This window comes from Aotus nancymaae, unplaced genomic scaffold (assembly GCF_030222135.1).
Source record: "Aotus nancymaae isolate 86718 unplaced genomic scaffold, 86718_ANA_hifiasm-v0.15.2.pri h1tg000053l, whole genome shotgun sequence".
In the NCBI taxonomy this organism is placed as follows: domain Eukaryota; kingdom Metazoa; phylum Chordata; class Mammalia; order Primates; family Aotidae; genus Aotus; species Aotus nancymaae.
The window spans coordinates 13,616,418-13,634,252 of NW_026988467.1; the positions used below are offsets into that span (position 1 = coordinate 13,616,418).

The following is a 17,835-nucleotide window of genomic DNA, read 5'->3' on the forward strand; positions in this document are numbered from 1 at the left end:
CCGGCTCTAGAATCGGCCTTTTTACTTCACTTGCTTTTTTTGTCCCAGACTTTTCCATAGGAAAGACGCTGTACTGTGCATATCTTTGTTGCACTTAAGCCCACAAAAATTATTAGGTATCAGAATGTACTGATATCAAATTTATTAGATATCAACTATGAACAAGATGTTGTGAAATGGTACAAGAGGGCTGGGCGCAGTGGCTCACACCTGTAATCCCAGTACTTTGGGAGGCTGAGGCAGGCAGATCACTTAAGCCAAGGAGTTTGAGACCAGCCTGGGCAACAGGACAAAACCCCACATGTACTAAAAATACAAAAATTAGCTGGGCGTGGTGGCGGGCACCTGTAATCCCAGCTACTTGGGAGGCTGAGGCAAGAGAATCACTTAAATCTGGGAGGCAGAGGTTGCAGTAAGCAAAGATCATGCCACTGCACTCCAGCCTGGGTGACAGAGTGAAACTTGTCTCAAAAACAAAACCAAAAGAAATGGTAGAAGAATGTCTAAGACATGCAGCCTGTCTGTCCTGAAGTAGACAACAATCTTGTCGGGGGGAGACACCATCATCATCCTACTTTTTTACAGCTTAGAATATATATATACATTTTAATTTTAAATAGAGATGTTGCCCAAATTGGTCTAGAACACCTGGGCTCAAGTCATTGTCCTGCCTCAACCTTAAAACATATTTTTACAAGTGTTTTCTCAATTGCATTTCTTAGCAACCCTGTGGCACAAACAGAGTTTGTCATAACCATTTTTCAGGCAAAGAAACCGTGGGTCAGACAAGCCAAGAAACTTGCTTCCCACCTCCAAAGGTCTGCATGCAGCCTTCTCACACGGATAATAATGACAAAAGACAGATGGTAATAAATAATGGGGAAAGGTATGAACAGTATGTTAGAGAAGCAGAAAGGAAGAAAAGAACTTAATATCCACAGTGAGGAAATTGAGAGAAGCTGGTAAAGAATGTGGATTTTGACTTTATCTTTGAGATGACTTTTAGGGAACAGGACACTTTCAGTCTGTTAAGAAGGGCAGGCCGGGTGTGGTAGCTCACGCCTGTAATCTCAGCACTTAGCAAGACTGAGGCGGTGTATTAATCTGTTTTCACACTGCCATAAAGAACTATCCAAGACTGAGTAATTTATAAAGGAAAGAGGTTTAACTGACTCATAGTTCCATAATGCTGGGGAGGCCTCAGGAAACTTACAATTATGGTGGAAGGCTAAGGACAATCAAGCACCTTCTTATAAGGCAGCAGGAGAGAGGGCACAGGGGAACTGCCACTTTTTTTTTTTTTTTTTTTTTTTTGAGACAGAGTCTCACTCTGTTGCCTAGGCTGGAGTGCAGTGGCACAATCTCAGCACACTGCAACCTCCGCCTCCAGGGTTCAAGCAATTCTCCTGCCTCAGCCTCCTGAGTAGCTAGGACTACATGGCGAAACCCCATCTCTACTAAAAATACAAAAATTCACCAGGCGTAGTGGCACACGCCTATAGTCCCAGCTACTCGGGAGGCTGAGGCAGGAGAACTGCTGGAACCCGAGAGGAAGAGGTTGAGGTGAGCTAAGATCTTGCCACTGCACTCCAGCCTGGGCAACAGAGACTCCATCTCAAAAAAAAGAAAAAGCAGAATATAAAATTCTTAACAAACTGCCTACAATATATTTAGGCTGACAATTTCCCCTAATTCTGGTTATAAAATTAATATAAAATCTAATTTTACATTCTCCTCATTTAAAAAGTCAGGTAACAGCCAGGCACAGTGGCTCACCCCTGTAATCCCAACATTTTGGGAGGCCAAGGTGGGAAGATCACTTGAACCCAGGAGTTCAAGACAAGCCTGGGCAATATAGTGAGAACCCAGCTCTACAACTAATTTTTCAAAAATTAGCCAGGCATGGTGGCATGCACCTATGGTCCCAGCTACTCGGAAGGCTGAGGCAAAAAGGACAGCCGGAGCCCAGGAAGTAGAGGCTGCAGTGACCCATGATCATGCCACTACATCACAGTCTGGGTAACAGAGTGAGACTCCATTTCTAAATAAATAAATAAATGTCAGATAAAATACATGGTTTGGCCAGGTGTGGTGGCTCATGTATGTAATCCCAGCACTTTGGGAGGCCAAGGCAGGCATATTGCTTGAGCCCAGTTCAAGACTAGCCTGGGCAACATGGCGAAACCCCATCCCTACAAAAAATACAAAAATTAACCAGGCGTGATGGTGCACGCCTGTAGTCCTAATATTTGGGAGGCTGAGGTGGGAGGATCGCCTGAGCCTGGGGAGGTGGAGCCTGCAGTGAGCTGTGATTATGCCACTGCACTCCAGCTTGGGTGACAGAGTGAGACCTTGTCTCAAAAACAAAGAAGACAAAACACCTGCCTCCAAAGAAGTTTCTGGAAACATGACCACAGGCAGGGTGGAATCTGTTTTCACAGTAAATACTTACTGTGTGAGAACCGCTGAGTGATTGGAGTTCCAGGATAAGGATAAGTACGGCTCTCCCACTGAATGTTTCCTTCCTGGACAGCCTTCATGAAACCGTGATAACACTGATGAGCTACACCTAAAGACAGAAACAACAAATCCTTCAGTCCAGACACTAAACTTAGAAATCAAATTATGAAAATTGTGTCTATTACCTGTTTTTATCATTTCTATAAGGCAAGTTTCTTTGAGGAATTCCAAATTTATCTGATTTTCATTCAAAGAAAGGAAATACAATTTTAAAACCAAAAGGCAATCTTTTCATTTTATCAAGTTCAGGGAGGTTAAGTGACATTAAAAATTATAAAATTAGCTCACACTGTGACTCTAGTCCCTTTTATGTTATCTCACAAGGCAACATATCAAGATCATTGATATTATTTACTCCAAAACAAAGGTGTTGGGGGATAATTCAGTCTTATAAAAGAGTATGATAAAACAATGTCTGGAGGCCGGGCACAGTAGCTCACGCCTGTAATCCCAGCACTTTGGGAGGCTGAGGTGGGCAGATTACCTGAGGTCAGGAGAGTTCAAGACCAGCCTGGCCAACATGGTGAAACCCTGTCCCTATTAAAAATACCAAAAATTAGCCGGGTGTAGCAGTGGGTGCCTGTAACCCCAGCTTCTCAGGAGGCTGAAACAGGAGAATTGCTTGAACTTAGGAGGCAGAGGTTGCAGTGAGCCAAGATCACGCCACTGCACTCCAGCCTGGGCAACAAGCGTGAAACTGTCTCAAACAAAACAAAACAAAACAAAAAAAACAATATCTGGAACATAACAGGTGTTCTGTAAATATCTATAGTTGGAAACTATAATAAAGCATTCTCTGTCTTAAATACAGAGATAATAATTAGCTTACAATGGATTACGTTTTGTTTATTTATGCATTTATTTATTTTAGACAGGCAAGCACCACCAGGCTTGGCTTAAATGGATTATGAAATATATAACTCAGGAAAGTTCTTGTTTCTTTATGCTGGGGGGGACAGAGTCTCGCTCTGTCTCCCAGGCTGGAGTGCCGTGGTGCAATCTTGGCTCACTGCAACCTCCGCCTCCCGGGTTCAAGCAATTCTCCTGCCTCAGTCTCCTGAGTAGCTGGGATTAAGACATGCATCACCACGCCCAGCTAATTTTTCTATTTTTAGTAGAGACAGGATTTCACCATGTTGGCCAGGCTGGTCTCAAACTCCGGACCTCAGGTGATCCACCTGCCTCAGCCTCCCAAAGTGCTAGGATTACAGGCATGAGCCACCACGCCCAGCCAGGAAAGTTTTTTAAAAGGTGAGAGGCCAGGCACAGTGGCTCATGCCTGTAATCCCATGCAGTCCTAGTCAAAAACCCAGCAAGTTATTTTGTGAATATCAACAAACTGATTCTAAAGTTTATGTGGAGAAGCAAAAGACCCAGAATAGCCAAGAAAACATGGAAGAAGAAGAACAAAGTCAGAAGATTGATACCACCTGACTTCAAGATTTACTATAAAAGCTACAGTAATCAAGACAGTGTGGTATTCACAAATAATAGATAAATAAATCAATGGAACAGAATAGAGAGCCAAGAAATAGACCCATATAAATACAATCCATTGTATTTAATAGTGGTGGGGTCTCACTATATTGCCCAGGCTGGTCTCAAACTCCTGAGCTCAAGTGATCATCCCATCTCAGCCTCCCAAAGTGCTGGAATTACAGGCGTGAGCCACTGTGTCCAGCCTCCACTGATCTTTGACAAAAAAGCAAAGGCAATGCAATGGAGAAAAGACAGCCTTTTGCCAGGCTCAGTGACGTATGCCTGTCATCCTAGCTACAGGAGAAGCTGAGGCAGGAGTATCGCTTGAACCCAGGAGTTTGAGGCTGTAGTGTACAATGATCCCACTTGTGAACGGCTACTGAATTTCAGCTGGGCAACACAGTGAGACCCCACCTCCCTTCCCCACACCCTCTTTTGAGACTGGGTCTTGCTCTGTCACCTAGGATGGAGTGCAGTGTTGCAATCTCTGCTCACTGCAACCTCTGCCTCCTGGGCACAAGGGATCCTCCCACCTCAGCCTCCTGAGTAGTTGGGACTACAGGCATGCACCACCATACCCGGCTAATTTCTGGTTTTGTTGTTGTTGTTGTTGTTTTGTAGAGATGGGGTTTGGCCAATGTTCTCAGGCTGGGAGATACCATCGCTTTTTTTTTTTTTTTTTGAGAAGGAGTCTCATTCTGTTGCTCAGGCTGGAGTACAATGGTGCAATGTCAGCTTACTGCAACCTTCACCACCCAGGTTCAAATGATTCTCCTGCCTCAGGTTCCCAAGTAGCTGGGATTATAGGCGTGTGCCACAACGCCCAGCTAATTTTGCATTTTTTTTTTTTTTTTTGAGACGGAGTTTCGCTCTTGTTACCCAGGCTGGAGTGCAATGGCGCGATCTCGGCTCACCGCAACCTCCGCCTCCTGGGTTCAGGCAATTCTCCTGCCTCAGCCTCCTGAGTAGCTGGGATTACAGGCACGAGCTACCATGCCCAGCTAACTTTTTGTATTAGTAGAGACGGGATTTCATCATGTTGACCAGGATGGTCTCGATCTCTTGACCTTGTGATCCACCCGCCTCGGCCTCCCAAAGTGCTGGGATTACAGGCTTGAGCCACCGCGCCCGGCCTAATTTTGCATTTTTAGTAGAGATGGGGTTTCACCATGTTGGATAGCCTGTTCTCAAATTCCTGATCTGAACTGATCTGCCCACCTCAGCCTCCCAAAATGCTGGGATTACAGGCATGAGCCATCATGCCTGGCCAGAAGACCCCATCCCTCAAAGAAAAAAAGGCGCCTTTTCCAAAAATGGTGCTAAAACAAATCAAAATCTACATGCAAGAAAATGAATCTAGACATCTTTCATGAAAATGAACTCAAAATGAATCACAGTCCTAAATGTAAAACATAAAACTCCTGGAAGATAACAGGAGAAAATCCAGATGATCTGAGACTGGGGACAACATTTTAGACACAACACCAAAGGCATGATCCATGAAAGAAAGAATGGCTAGGCATGGTAGCTCATGCCTGTAATCCCAACACTTTAAGAGGCAAAGGTAGGAGGATCACTCAAGCCCAGGAGTTCAAGATCAGCCTGGGCAACATAGGGAAACCCTGTCTCAACAAAGTATTTTTTTTTTAATTAGCCGGGTGTGGCCAGGTGCAGTGGCTCACACCTGTAATTCCAGCACTTTGGGAGGTCGAGGCGGGTGGATCACTTTAAGTCAGGACTTTGAGACCAGCCTGGTCAACATGGTAAAACCCCGTTTCTACTAAAAACACAAAAATTAGCCAGGCATAGTAGCATGCACCTGTAATCCCAGCTACTTGGGAGGCTGAAACAGGAGAATTGCTTGAACCTGGGAAGTAGAGGTTGCAATGAGCCGAAATTATGCCACTGTACTCCAGCCTGGGCGATGGAGTAAGATTCCATCTGGAAAAAAGAAAAAAAAAAATAGCTGGGTGTGGTGGCATGTGCTTGTAGTATAGCTACTTGGTAAGCTGAAGTCAGAGGATCGCTCGAGGCTTGGAGGTCGAGGCTGCAGTGAGCCATGATCACACCACTGGACTCCAGCGTGGAGGGCAAAGCAAGACCTTAATCCCCTCCCAAAAATAACTGATAAGCCAAAATTCATTAAAACTAAAAGTTTCTGCTCTGTGAAAAATACTGTCAAGAGAATGGGAAGATAGACTGAGAGAAAATATTTGCAAAAGACATATCTAATAAAAGATAGTTACATATAATATCCAAAGAACTCTTATAACTCAACAATATTAGGGCCAGGCCAGTGGCTTATGCTTGTAATCCTAGCACTCTGGGAGGCCGAGGTGGGCAGATCATTTCAGGTCAGGAGTTCGACACCAGCCTGGTCAACATAGTGAATGAAACCCTATCTCTACTAAAAATACAAAAATTAGCCGGGAATTGCTTGAACCCAGGAGGAGGAGGTTGCAGTGAGCTGACATTATGCCACTGCACTCGAGCCTGGGTAACAGAGCGAGGCTTCGTCTCAAAAAAAAAAAAAAAAAAAAAAGCCCTCAATAATATTAATAAACAATCCAATTAAAAAATGGGTCAAAAGCCTGGTGTGATGGCTCGTAATTCCAGGATTTAGCAGGTTCAGGTGGGAAGAGCACTTGAGCCCAAGAGTTCAGGACCAGCCTGGGCAACACAGTGAGACTCCATCTCTACAAAAATAAATACAAAAATTAACTGGGTGTGGCAGTACACACCTGTAGTCCCAGCTACTTGGGAAGCTGAGGCAAGAGAATTGCTTGAGCCCAGGAAGTCGAGGCCACAATGAGCTATGATCATGCTACTGTGCTCCAGCCTGGGTGACAGAGGAAGACCTTGTCTCAAAAAAATAAAATAAAATAAAAATACATATATGTCTATATAAACATATATATATATATTTAAAATATATACGTAGAAACAATTAAACATGGGTAAAAGACCTTAAACAGACACTTCAAAGAAGATATATGGATAACACATAAGCGCATGAAAATATGCTCCATATCATGTCAACAGGGAAATGCAAATTAAAATGAGATACCACTACACATCTATGAGAATGATGAAAATCCCAGCTACTACTACAAATTCTGGTGAGAATGTGGAGCAACAAGAACTCTCATTCACTGCTAGTGGGAGTACAAAATGGTTCAATCACTTCAAAAAACAGTTTGGCAGTTCCTTACAAAACTAACCATGCTCTTACCATATGATCCAGCAATTGTGCACCTTGGTATTTACCCAAAGGAGCTGAAAAATAATGTCCACAGAAAAACCTGCACAAAAATGTTTACACCAGCTTTATTCACAATTGTAAAACCTTGGAAGCAACCAAGATACCCTTTTAGTAAGTGAATAGGTAAACAAACTGCAATGCATCTAGACAATGAAATATTACTAAGCAGTAACAAAAAAGAGCTAACAAATCATGAAAAGAAATGGAGGCAGCTGGGCACAGTGACTCACGCCTATAATCCTAACACTTTGACAGGAAAATCACTTGAGCTCAGGAGTTTGAGACCAGCCTGGGTAAGAGCAAGATCCTATCACTATAAAAAAATTTTTTAAAAGTACCCAGGCATGGTGGTAAGCACCTGTGGTCTCAGCTATTCTGGAGGCTGAGGTGGGAGGATCACTTGAACCTGGGAGGTGGAGGTTGTAGTGAGCCAAAATCCACACCAATGCACTCCAGTCTGGGCAACAGAGCAAGACCCTATCTCAAAAAATAAGAAGGAAGCTGGGCGCAGTGGCTCACACCTGTAATCCTAGCACTCTGGGAAGCCAAGGTGGGCAAATCACAAAATCAGGAGTTCAAGACCAGCCTGACCAACATCATGAAATCCATCTCCAAAAAAAAATACAAAAATTATCTGGGCATGGTGGTGCGTGCCTACAGTCCCAGCTATTTGGGAGGCTGAGGCAGGAGAATCACTTGAACCTGAGAGGCAGAGGTTGCAGTGAGCCAAGACTGTGCCACTGCATTCCAGCCTTTGGACTTGGGATATAAAAATGTGTCAGTATAGGTTCATCAATTGTAACATATGTACCACTCTGGTGGGGGATGTTGATAATGGGAACGGCTATACATGTGTCAGGGTAGGGGGTACATGAGAAATCGGTTTCTTTTTTTGAGACAGAGTCTCACTCTGTCACCTGGGCTCAAGTGCAATGGCTTGATCTCAGCTCACTGCAACCGCTGCCTCCCAGGTTTAAGCGATCCTCCTGCCTCAGCCTCCCGAGTAGCTGGGACTACAGATGCCCACCACCATGCCTGGCTGATTTTTGTATTTTTAGTAGAGATGGGGTTTCACTATATTGGCCAGGCTGGCCTTGAACTCCTGACCTCAGGTGATCTGCCCACCTTGGCCTCCCAAAGTGCTGGGATTACAGGCGTGAGCCAGTGCACCTGCACAGAGAAATCTGTTTCTCCTGCTCAATTTTGCTGTGAACCTAAAAGTGCTATTAAAAAAAAAGAGTCTATTAGAATTAAAAACAAACAAACAAAACTATCTCCTCAGTGACTTCTGCCAGAAAGATTGATCTAAGACTGTGAGCATTAGAGTAGGGTTCTTCTCTCTTTAAAAACATAAAAGACTGCCAAAGAAAACTAAGGATAAATTCATATATTTGATTTCACAGTCCCTTATCTGTGGTTTTCCTCCCTTTATTTGAGAAGTGAAACCATGTATTTCCACAGGGCAGGGAGCCAATCTCTCCTGAAGAGCCCATTTACTCAGAATACAGAAGCAGGCTGTGTGTGCCAGTATTAGCAGTTATAATAAATGAGCACAGGGCCCACAGAGCAATTTCAACACAGCTGGTCCTTAGCCCTCTAGGTGGACTTTGGGAGTTGACAAGGACTCCCCTCCCCATAGAACCACCTTGATGCAAGGAAAATATTTTAAAACTGATTGATTCTGATCTAAAGGTTGTTCTCTGTTATATTTTCGGCTGCCTTATTCCCCCAGGAAAGAACACATCAAGACAACCCTTGCTTTGATCAAAAATGACTCGATTGATCATCTTCAAACAAAAAAATGGGCCCTTTCCACTTAAGATGCAATGAAGCCAATAACTGCTTTCTGCTAATTAAAAATACAGCATGGCTAGCAACATAAACATTTAGCAAAAAGTTGAAATCCTGATTAGGAAAAGGATGAAAAAAGGAGAAAGTTTTTTTTTTTTTTTTTTGAGACAGTCTCTCGCTGTATCACCAGGTTGGAGTGCAGTGGCGCTATCCCAGCTCACTGCAACTTCCGTTTTCCGGTTTCAAGCAATTCTCCTGCCTCAGCCTCCCGAGTAGCTGGGACCACAGGCATGCACCACCACGCCTGGCTAATTTTTGTATTTTTAGTAGAGACGGGGTTTCACCACGTTGGCCAGGATCGTCTCGATTTCTTGACCTCATGATCCACCCACCTTGGCCTCCCAAAGTGCTGGGATTACGGGCGTGAGCCACGGCGCCCAGCTGAAACTTGACTTTTTCTTTGAGCCAGAGTCTCACTCTGTCACCCAAGCTGGAGTGCAGAGGTGCAATCTCGGCTCACTGCAACCTCCGCCTCCCGGGTTCAAGCAATTCTCCTGCCTCAGCCTCCCGAAGAGCTGGGATTGCAGGTGCTCACCACCATGCCCAGCTACTTTTTGTATTTTTAGTAGAGACAGGGTTTCACCACATTGCCAGGCTGGTCTCAAACCCCTGACCTCAGGTGATCCACCTGCCTCAGCCTCCCAAAGTGCTGGGATTACAGGTGTGAGCCACCGCACCCTGCCAAGAAACATATTTTAAAAAGTAAAGGATGTACATAGGGTCTTTGCTGTTTAGAGATAAAATTCAAGTGATGAATGCTTTTCAAAAGAACGCAGTTGCTAGAAGTAGCTACTCAGAGACAATATGTAGCCTTAATAAGAGCATAGACTCTAAAGCCAGATTGCCTGAACATGAATCTTTAATCCTGCATTTACTGGCCAGGTGCGGTGGCTTACCAGGGTAAGAAAAAAAGGAAAAGTAGTATCATCTAATGCTAGATTTTATAACCATAATACATTTAAGGGAAGAAAACAACTAAATTTGGAGTCTAAAAATAAATCAATGAAATTTGAAATCAATAAATAAACCTTTCTCCTTTCTACAGTACCTTTGATGAGTCGATACCACTGTTTGCAGACAAGGGCTGCAGTTTTGTGTTCCTGATACGGTGAGAGAAAGGACAGGATATACTCCAAAACCTCTTCTGGCAGCTCCAACATGGACCTATTATGTCGAGTTTCCTCAGCCTCCAATTCTGGGTGGGGCTCCTCATCTTGCTCCATTGTCCCTTCCAGCACAGTTTCTTCTTGGTCCACAGCCATGAAACTGTCATCTTCACTGTCCGAGGAGCTGGCCATGACATTCCACTCAACAGCTGTAATAGATAAAACACAAGTATCAGTATCCCACTGTAAGAAGCTCAAAATCAATTCAGGCATGCACATCTAAGCTCTTCATAATTTCGTTTCCTCTCAGTGTACAATCTGCTCTTCACTTTCCCACACCGGTTGTGAACCACCCTAATTTGACAGGTACAGCTCAAATACCAAGCCCATCCCCAAAGGCCTCTGATTACATTTTTTCTCTTTACTGAAAACCATAATGGCAACTAAGGTCTGGTATAACCATAAACCAAAAAACTCGTTCTCCAACAATTCCTCCAACTCAAAGATCTAACTGACAGACAGCAAGAGAAGAGCATCTAGCCTCGTTGGCCAAGAACAGTGATCTATAAGACCTCAAACTTTGAAGGAAAAACTAACTCTGGGTCCTGCAAAGAGTAATAACATTCTGAGAATATGGGTTAAGAAATAAGTTTTGCAGCCAGACATGGTGGCTCACGCCTGTAATCCCAGCACCGGGCTGGATGCAGTGGCTCATGCCTGTAATCCCAGCACTTTGGGAGGCTGAGGCAGATGGAGCACGAGGTCAGGAGATCAAGACCATCCTGGCTAACACGGTGAAACTCCATATCTACTTTAAAAAATACAAAAAAATTAGCGGGCCATGAGGGTTTGCACCTACAGTCCCAGCTACTCAGGAGGCTGAGGTAAGAGAATCACTTGAACCTGGGAGGTGGAGGTTGCAGTGAGCCAAGAACACACCACAGAACTCCAGCCTGGGCGACAGAGCAAGACCCCATCTCAAAAAAAAAAAAAAAAGAAAAAAAATCCCAGCACTTTAGGAGGCCAAGACGGGTGGATCACCGGAGATCAGGAGTTTGAGACCAGCCTGACCAACATGGAGAAACCCCATCTCTACTAAAAATACAAAATTAGCTGGACATGGTGGCACATGCCTGTAATCCTAGCTACTCGTGAGGCTGAGGCAGGAGAATCACTTGAATCCGGGAGGTGGAGGTTGCCAAGATTGCACCATTGAACTCCAGCCTGGGCAACAAGAGCAAAAGTCTGCTCAGAAAAAAAACAAAAAACAAAACAGAAATAACAGTTTTTCTAAACTTTTACACCAGACGATTCACTTAACCCTTTTCCCATTTGCCCCAAGAATACTTCCCAGCAGTGCCTGCAACTGTGGTGTTTACCCCAAGATAACTTTGCCAAAAAAAATCTTGCTTTTATTATTATTTTCACATTGCTCTAGTATACTCACTTTAGAAACAAAAGACATCATTATATTTATAGCATTCTGGTTTTAGTAGTGGTTATTTCCATTTACAAAATATAGTAATTCTCGGTCAGGTGCAGTGGTTCACACTTGTAATCCCAGCACTTTGGGATTTCAAGGCAGGTGATCACCTTAGGTCAGGAGTTTGAGACCAGCATGGCCAACATGGTGAAACCCTGTCTCTACTAAAAATATATAAATTAGCCGGGTGTGGTGGCACATGCCTGTAATCCCACCTACTCAGGAGGCTGAGGCAGGAGAATCACTTGAACCTGGGAAACAGAGGTTGCAGTGAGCCAAGATGATCATACCACTGAACTCCAGCCTGGGCCACAGAGCAAGACTCTGTCTCAAAAAAAAAAAAAAAAAAAAAAAAGATAGCAAACGTTCCAAGAATATGCCTCACTTGCTAAAATACCAAATACAAAGCAATATTTACAATAGAAAATACCATAAGAGATCCAGGCAGTAAAAACCTAGGAACAACATGAATGTCTATCAACAACAGAACAGATAAATTGTGGTACATTTACCTTGAAATATTATAGAGCAAAGAACCACAGGTTACATACATATAAATAAATCTCTCAAACATAATGTTAACCAAAAGAAGACAGAAGGCTGGGCATGGTGACTCACACCTGTAATCCCAACAATTTGGGAGGCTGACGCAGGCAGATCACCTGAGGTCAGCAGTTCAAGACCAGCCTGATCAACATGGTGAAACCCCATCTCTACTAAAAAAATACAAAAATTAAGCTGGGTGCAGTGGCTTACGCCTGTAATCCTGGCACTTTGGGAGGCCAAGGTGGGAGGATCACTGGAGGTCAGGAGTTCAAGACCAGCCTGGCCAACAGGTGAAACTCCATCTCTACTACAAATGCAAAGATTAGGTGGGTGTGGCGGCATATGCCCATAGTCCCCAGGTACTAGGGAGGCTGAGGCAGGAGAATTGCTTGAACCCGGGAGGCAGAGGTTGTGGTGAGTCGAGATCACTCCACTGCACTCCAGCCTGGGCAACAGAGTGAGACCATCTCAAAAACCAAACAAACAAAAAAACAAAAATTAGCTGGGCTTCGTGATGTACGTGCCTGTAATCCCAGTTACTTGGGAGGATAAGGCAAGAGAATCACTTGAACATGGGAGGCAGAGGTTGCAGTTAGCCAAGACTGTGCCACTGCACTCCAGCCTAGACAATACAGACAGACACCATCTCAAAATCACACACACACACACACACACACACACACACACACACAAAAACAAAGGAATGGCCAGGAACAGTGGCTGATGCCTGTAATCCCAACACTTTAGTAAGCCAAAGCAGGAGGATCATTTGAAATCAAGAATTTGAGACCAGCCTGGGAAACATAGTGAGACACCATCTCTACAAAAAAATAATTAACTGGGTGTGGTGGCACACATCTGTGGTCCCAGCTGAGGCTGAGGCAGGAGGATCGCCTGAGCCCAAGAGTTCAAGGCTACAGGAAGCCATGATCACACCACTGCACTCTAGCCTGGGCAATACAGTGAGACTCTGTCAAGAAGAAGAAGAAGAAGAAGAAGAAGAAGAAAGAAGAAAGAAGAAGAGGAAGAAGAAAAGAAGAAGAAGAAGAAAAAGAAGAATATATACTATACAATTACAGTTATATCAAGTTCAAAAAGAGGTTAAATTAATTTACGCTGTTACAAGTAAGGCAACTGAGATACTAGTAAAGTTCTGTTTCCTGATTGGGTACTGGTTATACAGATGTTTTCTATTTGTAAAGAATTTACTGAGCTGAATACTCACGCACTTCTCTAAAGTTTGCCAAAATACTGGCTGGGTGCAGTGCCTCATGCCTGTAATCCCGGCACTTTGGGAGGCTGAGGCAGGCTGATCACCTGAGGTCAGGAGTTCGAGACCAGCCTGGCCAACACGGTGAAGCCTCGCCTCTACTAAAAAAACAAAAATGAGCTGGGTGTGATGGCACATGCCTATAATCCCAGCTACTCGGGAGGCTCAGGCAGGAGAATCGCTTGAACCCAGGAAGCAGAGGTTGCAGTGAGCCAAGGTCATGCTACTGTACTCCAGCCTGGGCGACGGAGTGAGACTCCGTCATAAATAAATAAATAAAGTTTGCCAAAATAAGCCATTATCAGCAGATACTTCTAGTGGGAATACTATTAATAATTTCCAAAACATCGTCTTTGTGCTTATCTATATTCCCTAAATTTTCTACAAAGAAAACGTTCACACAGAGGTAGGCACTCATTAACACTCCTATGACATTATATGCAAAGTCTGAGATGAAGCCAGTAAAATGAGGAAAATAAGGTGTTTTATGTATGAACTGTGTTGCAGATTAGATTCTCCAGGAAGCAGATGCTAAACAGAATTCAGAATCAAAAAAGTTTAATAGGAATTAACTTCTGGAAAAAGTGCAGAAGCAGCAGGATTGGGTAGGAGGAGCCATCAGATCACAATGCAGGCCTGACAAAGTCTGTCAAACAGAGAGCCAGGGAGCAAAGACAGCCACTCAGGGGCATCTAGTACTGGGCAGAAAGGGCAAGGCTCTTATATCACTGCTTCACTCAGCCACTGGCAGGAGGCCACTCTGAGAAGAGCATGACCTTGGCTCAAAAGCTGAGACAGACCCTAAAGGAGCTAACAGCTTCAGCTAGCCTCCTTACAAATGGACAGTAATTCCTTTTAAAGGGATAGTAGAGTTAATTTTATTATTTTTAATACATTTATTCCCCTTGCTCCACACACATCTACCCAGACCATTTACCATGTACCATCTCACTTTACAAATTTCCAGCATTTGCATTCCCTCTAGCTCTGATGAAAGGGAGAATAATAGGTGTCTTCTCTTCCCAGTTCTTCCCAGAGTTGGGAAAAGCTGGATTGAGAGGGCCAAAAAAAGAAGAAAAAAAACGGAAGAGAGGAGTAATCTCAAAATACACTTTGGGGCTTTGAGAAAGATTTGAAATGTTCCAAAAAGTGAAGGAGAAGAGAGAGCAGAGAAAAGAAACCTCCTACCTCATATCTACCACTGCAATAATTCATGTACTAAGTATGTTTAACATCTTTTAAAACTGAAAGAATCACATTAAGGAAAATGAAAACATGAACTCATAAAATTGCTTCCAAGATGATTTATCTATCAAAGTAGCTAAAAGCTCATGATACTGCAAATGTGTCCGAGTAAAGCAGCTACTAGAATCTTAGTGATAATCAGCAATTGATGGCTACTTGGAAGGAGTGGAGTGGCTTAAGTTGACCTCTTGGTGTGGGGGAAAGGCAGTGACAGTAGGAAGGGAGCAATTCCCTTCATTCCCCCAAAACAGAGAAGGCTATTATAATAGGTTTCCTGAAAACTGTATTAGAAAAACGATCCTAGTTAGGCCACCTTCCATGCTCACGTGAGTAAGGCATTTTTCAACATGATGGACTCGCTAGAGGGAGGCCTTTCAATCAACAGAGACCTCCATTTCCAGCCCCAATTCCTATCCTAAAACGTACAGTCACCGAGTACGGTGGCTCATGCCTGTAATCCCAGCACTTTGGGAGGCTGAAGAGGGTGGATCACCTGAGGTCAGGAATTCAAGACCAGCTTGCCCAACATGGTGAAACCCCATTTCTACTAAATGTACAAAATTAGCTGGGTGTAGTGGCAGGCAGATCATGAGGTCAGGAGTTCGAGACCAGCCTGACCAACATGGAGAAACCTCATCTATACTAAAAATACAAAATTACTGGGCGTGGTGGTACATGCCTGTAATCCCAGCTACTTGGGATGCTGAAGCAGAAGAATCGCTTGAACCCAAGAGGTGGAGGTTGCAGTAAGCTGAGACCACACCATTGCACTCCAGCCTAGAAAACAAGAGCAAACTCCATCTCAAAAAAAAAAAAAAAAAAAAAAAAAAAAAAATCAAACGATGCCTTTTGTTACTGGAAAAAAATATCACTTCTCATATTTCCTCCTACTTGTTCCCTTGTATATTATCATTTCCCACTGGCTAATTTCCCTGATTTATATATATATATATATATATATATATATTTTTTTTTTTTTTTTTTTTTTTTTTGAGATAGGGTCTCACTCTGTCGCCCAGGCTGGAGTGAAGTGGTGCTATCTTGGCTCACTGCAACCTCTGCTTCCCAAGTTCAAGTGATTCTCCCACCTCGGCCTCCCAAGTAACTGGTGCCCGCCACCATGCCCAGCTAATTTTTTTTTTTCAGATGGGTGTGTCACTCTGTGGCCCGGGCTGGAGTGCAGTGGCATGATCAAATTTTTGTATTTTTTGGTAGAGACAGGGTTCCACCATGTTGGGCAGGCTGGTCTCAAACTCCTGACCTCAAGTGATTTACTCGCCTCCGCCTCCCAAAGTCCTGGGATTACAGGCGTGAGCCACTGTGTCCGGCCTAACTTTCTTATATTTTTAACCTCCACTCAGCCCTAAAATTCACCAAGGAAAAGAGCCCAAAGAAATGGATTTCCTGAGTTTGGCTGCATCGTTCACATTTGAATTAAATACAGCATCTCAAATACAGTTCCTCCCTTGCACAACATTTTGACAGACTATAAGAATAAGGTCTGTTGCAGAACAAAATGAATCAACGGAGGCTGCAAAAGATTATTTACATTGCCATTTTTCCCCAATCAGAATAAATCTGATTCAATAAAACAATTCACTCTCTTTCCAAATTGTCTTAAAATACAATAGTAGGTCTATGGCCGAGCACAGTGGCTCACACTGTAATCCCAGCACTCTGAGAGGCCGAGGTGGGCGGATCACCTGAGGACAGGAGTTCAAGACTAGCCTGATCAACATGGAGAAACCCTGTCTCTACTAAAAATATAAAAATTAGTTAGGCGTGGTGGTACATGCCTGTAATTCCAGCTACTAGGGAGACTGAGGCAGGAGAATCGCTTAAACCCAGGAGGCTCTTAAACCCAGGAGGCAGAGGATGCAGTGTGCTGAGATTGCAACACTGCACTCCAGAATGGGCAACAAGAGCGAAACTCCGTCCCAAAAAAAAAAAAAAAAATTAGCAAGCCTACATAGAGACTCATGCTGTAATATAAAATGTTAAGCAATTTCCACCATTCAACTGTTACACCCTCCACAAAAATCTCAAACCCCGTACCTTTGAGGGCATGTTTGCTAACTTGGCCCCGAGGCACAGATGCCAAGAAAGAACACACGTGGGTGAGCTCAGATGCAATTCCTCTGTAATTACATGCCCAACACCAATTTGCACAGCCTTTCTTTTTCACTTCCATGATTAGGTAATAAAATCATCACTCATATTCCTCCAAGGATATAGAGGCATTTTGAAACTCTGAGTTTTTGTTTTTATGCCAAAAGAAGCCCTACAAACTTTTCACACGTAAGTATACTAACTCAATAAACGTGGTTTTCATGAAATTATTTAAAAGAAGTCCTTCTCAAAAAAAAAAAAAAAAAAAAAAGAAGTCCTTCTCACCGTTCACATTTGTGTTAGACCTTCTAAGTGTCCCTAACTTGACTGAGTAAATGTATTGGAATCTGAGCTCCCTGAGGGCAGGACCATTGGCTTAGGCATTTTTGTCTTCCTAGCACTAGGCATTCAAATGAGTTTAAGGTTTATTGACATGTCTAATCAGAACACCTTTGTGCTGAGCTCATGTGGATTTTTTGGTTTTTCTTTTGTTTTAAGATAAGGTTTTGGGCCAGGCACAGTAGCTCACGCCTGTAATCCCAGCCCTTTGGGAGGCTGAGGTAGGTGGATCATGAGGTCAGGAGTTTGAGACCAGCCTGGCCAACATGGTGAAACCCCGTCTCTACTAAAAATACAAAAATTACCTGGGCCCAGTTGTGGGTGCCTGTAATCCCAGGCACTCAGGAGGCTGAGGCAGGAGAATCACGTGAACCCAGGAGGCGGAGGTTGCAGTGAGCCAAGATCACGCCACTGCACTCCAGCCTGGGAGACAGAGCAAGACTCCATCTCAAAAAAAAAAAAGATAGAGTTTTGATCTGTTGCCCAGGCTGAAGTGCAATAGCACAATTACAGCTCACTGCAGCCTTGAACTCCTACGCTCAAGTGATCCTCCTGTCCCAATGTTCCAAAGTGCTGGGATTACAGGTATAAATCACTACGCCCAGTCATTATTTTATAACAGAAA

The 17,835-nt window shown here is 43.6% G+C and overlaps 1 protein-coding gene across 3 annotated transcripts in view; it reads right to left on the bottom strand.

Annotated features, from left to right (window-relative positions):
* The window catches only part of FBXO42 (F-box protein 42), a 95,539-nt gene that overhangs the window by 50,165 nt on the left and 27,539 nt on the right, over positions 1 to 17,835 (bottom strand). For all 3 annotated transcript variants that reach the window (XM_012440060.2, XM_064363345.1, XM_012440061.2), the window contains exons 2-3: positions 10,161 to 10,427; positions 2,453 to 2,569 (exon numbers count right to left, since the gene is read on the bottom strand). In XM_012440060.2, the coding sequence (XP_012295483.1) occupies positions 2,453 to 2,569; positions 10,161 to 10,410 (367 nt within the window). In that variant the 5' untranslated portion in view covers positions 10,411 to 10,427. The remainder of the gene's footprint in view (positions 1 to 2,452; positions 2,570 to 10,160; positions 10,428 to 17,835) is intronic.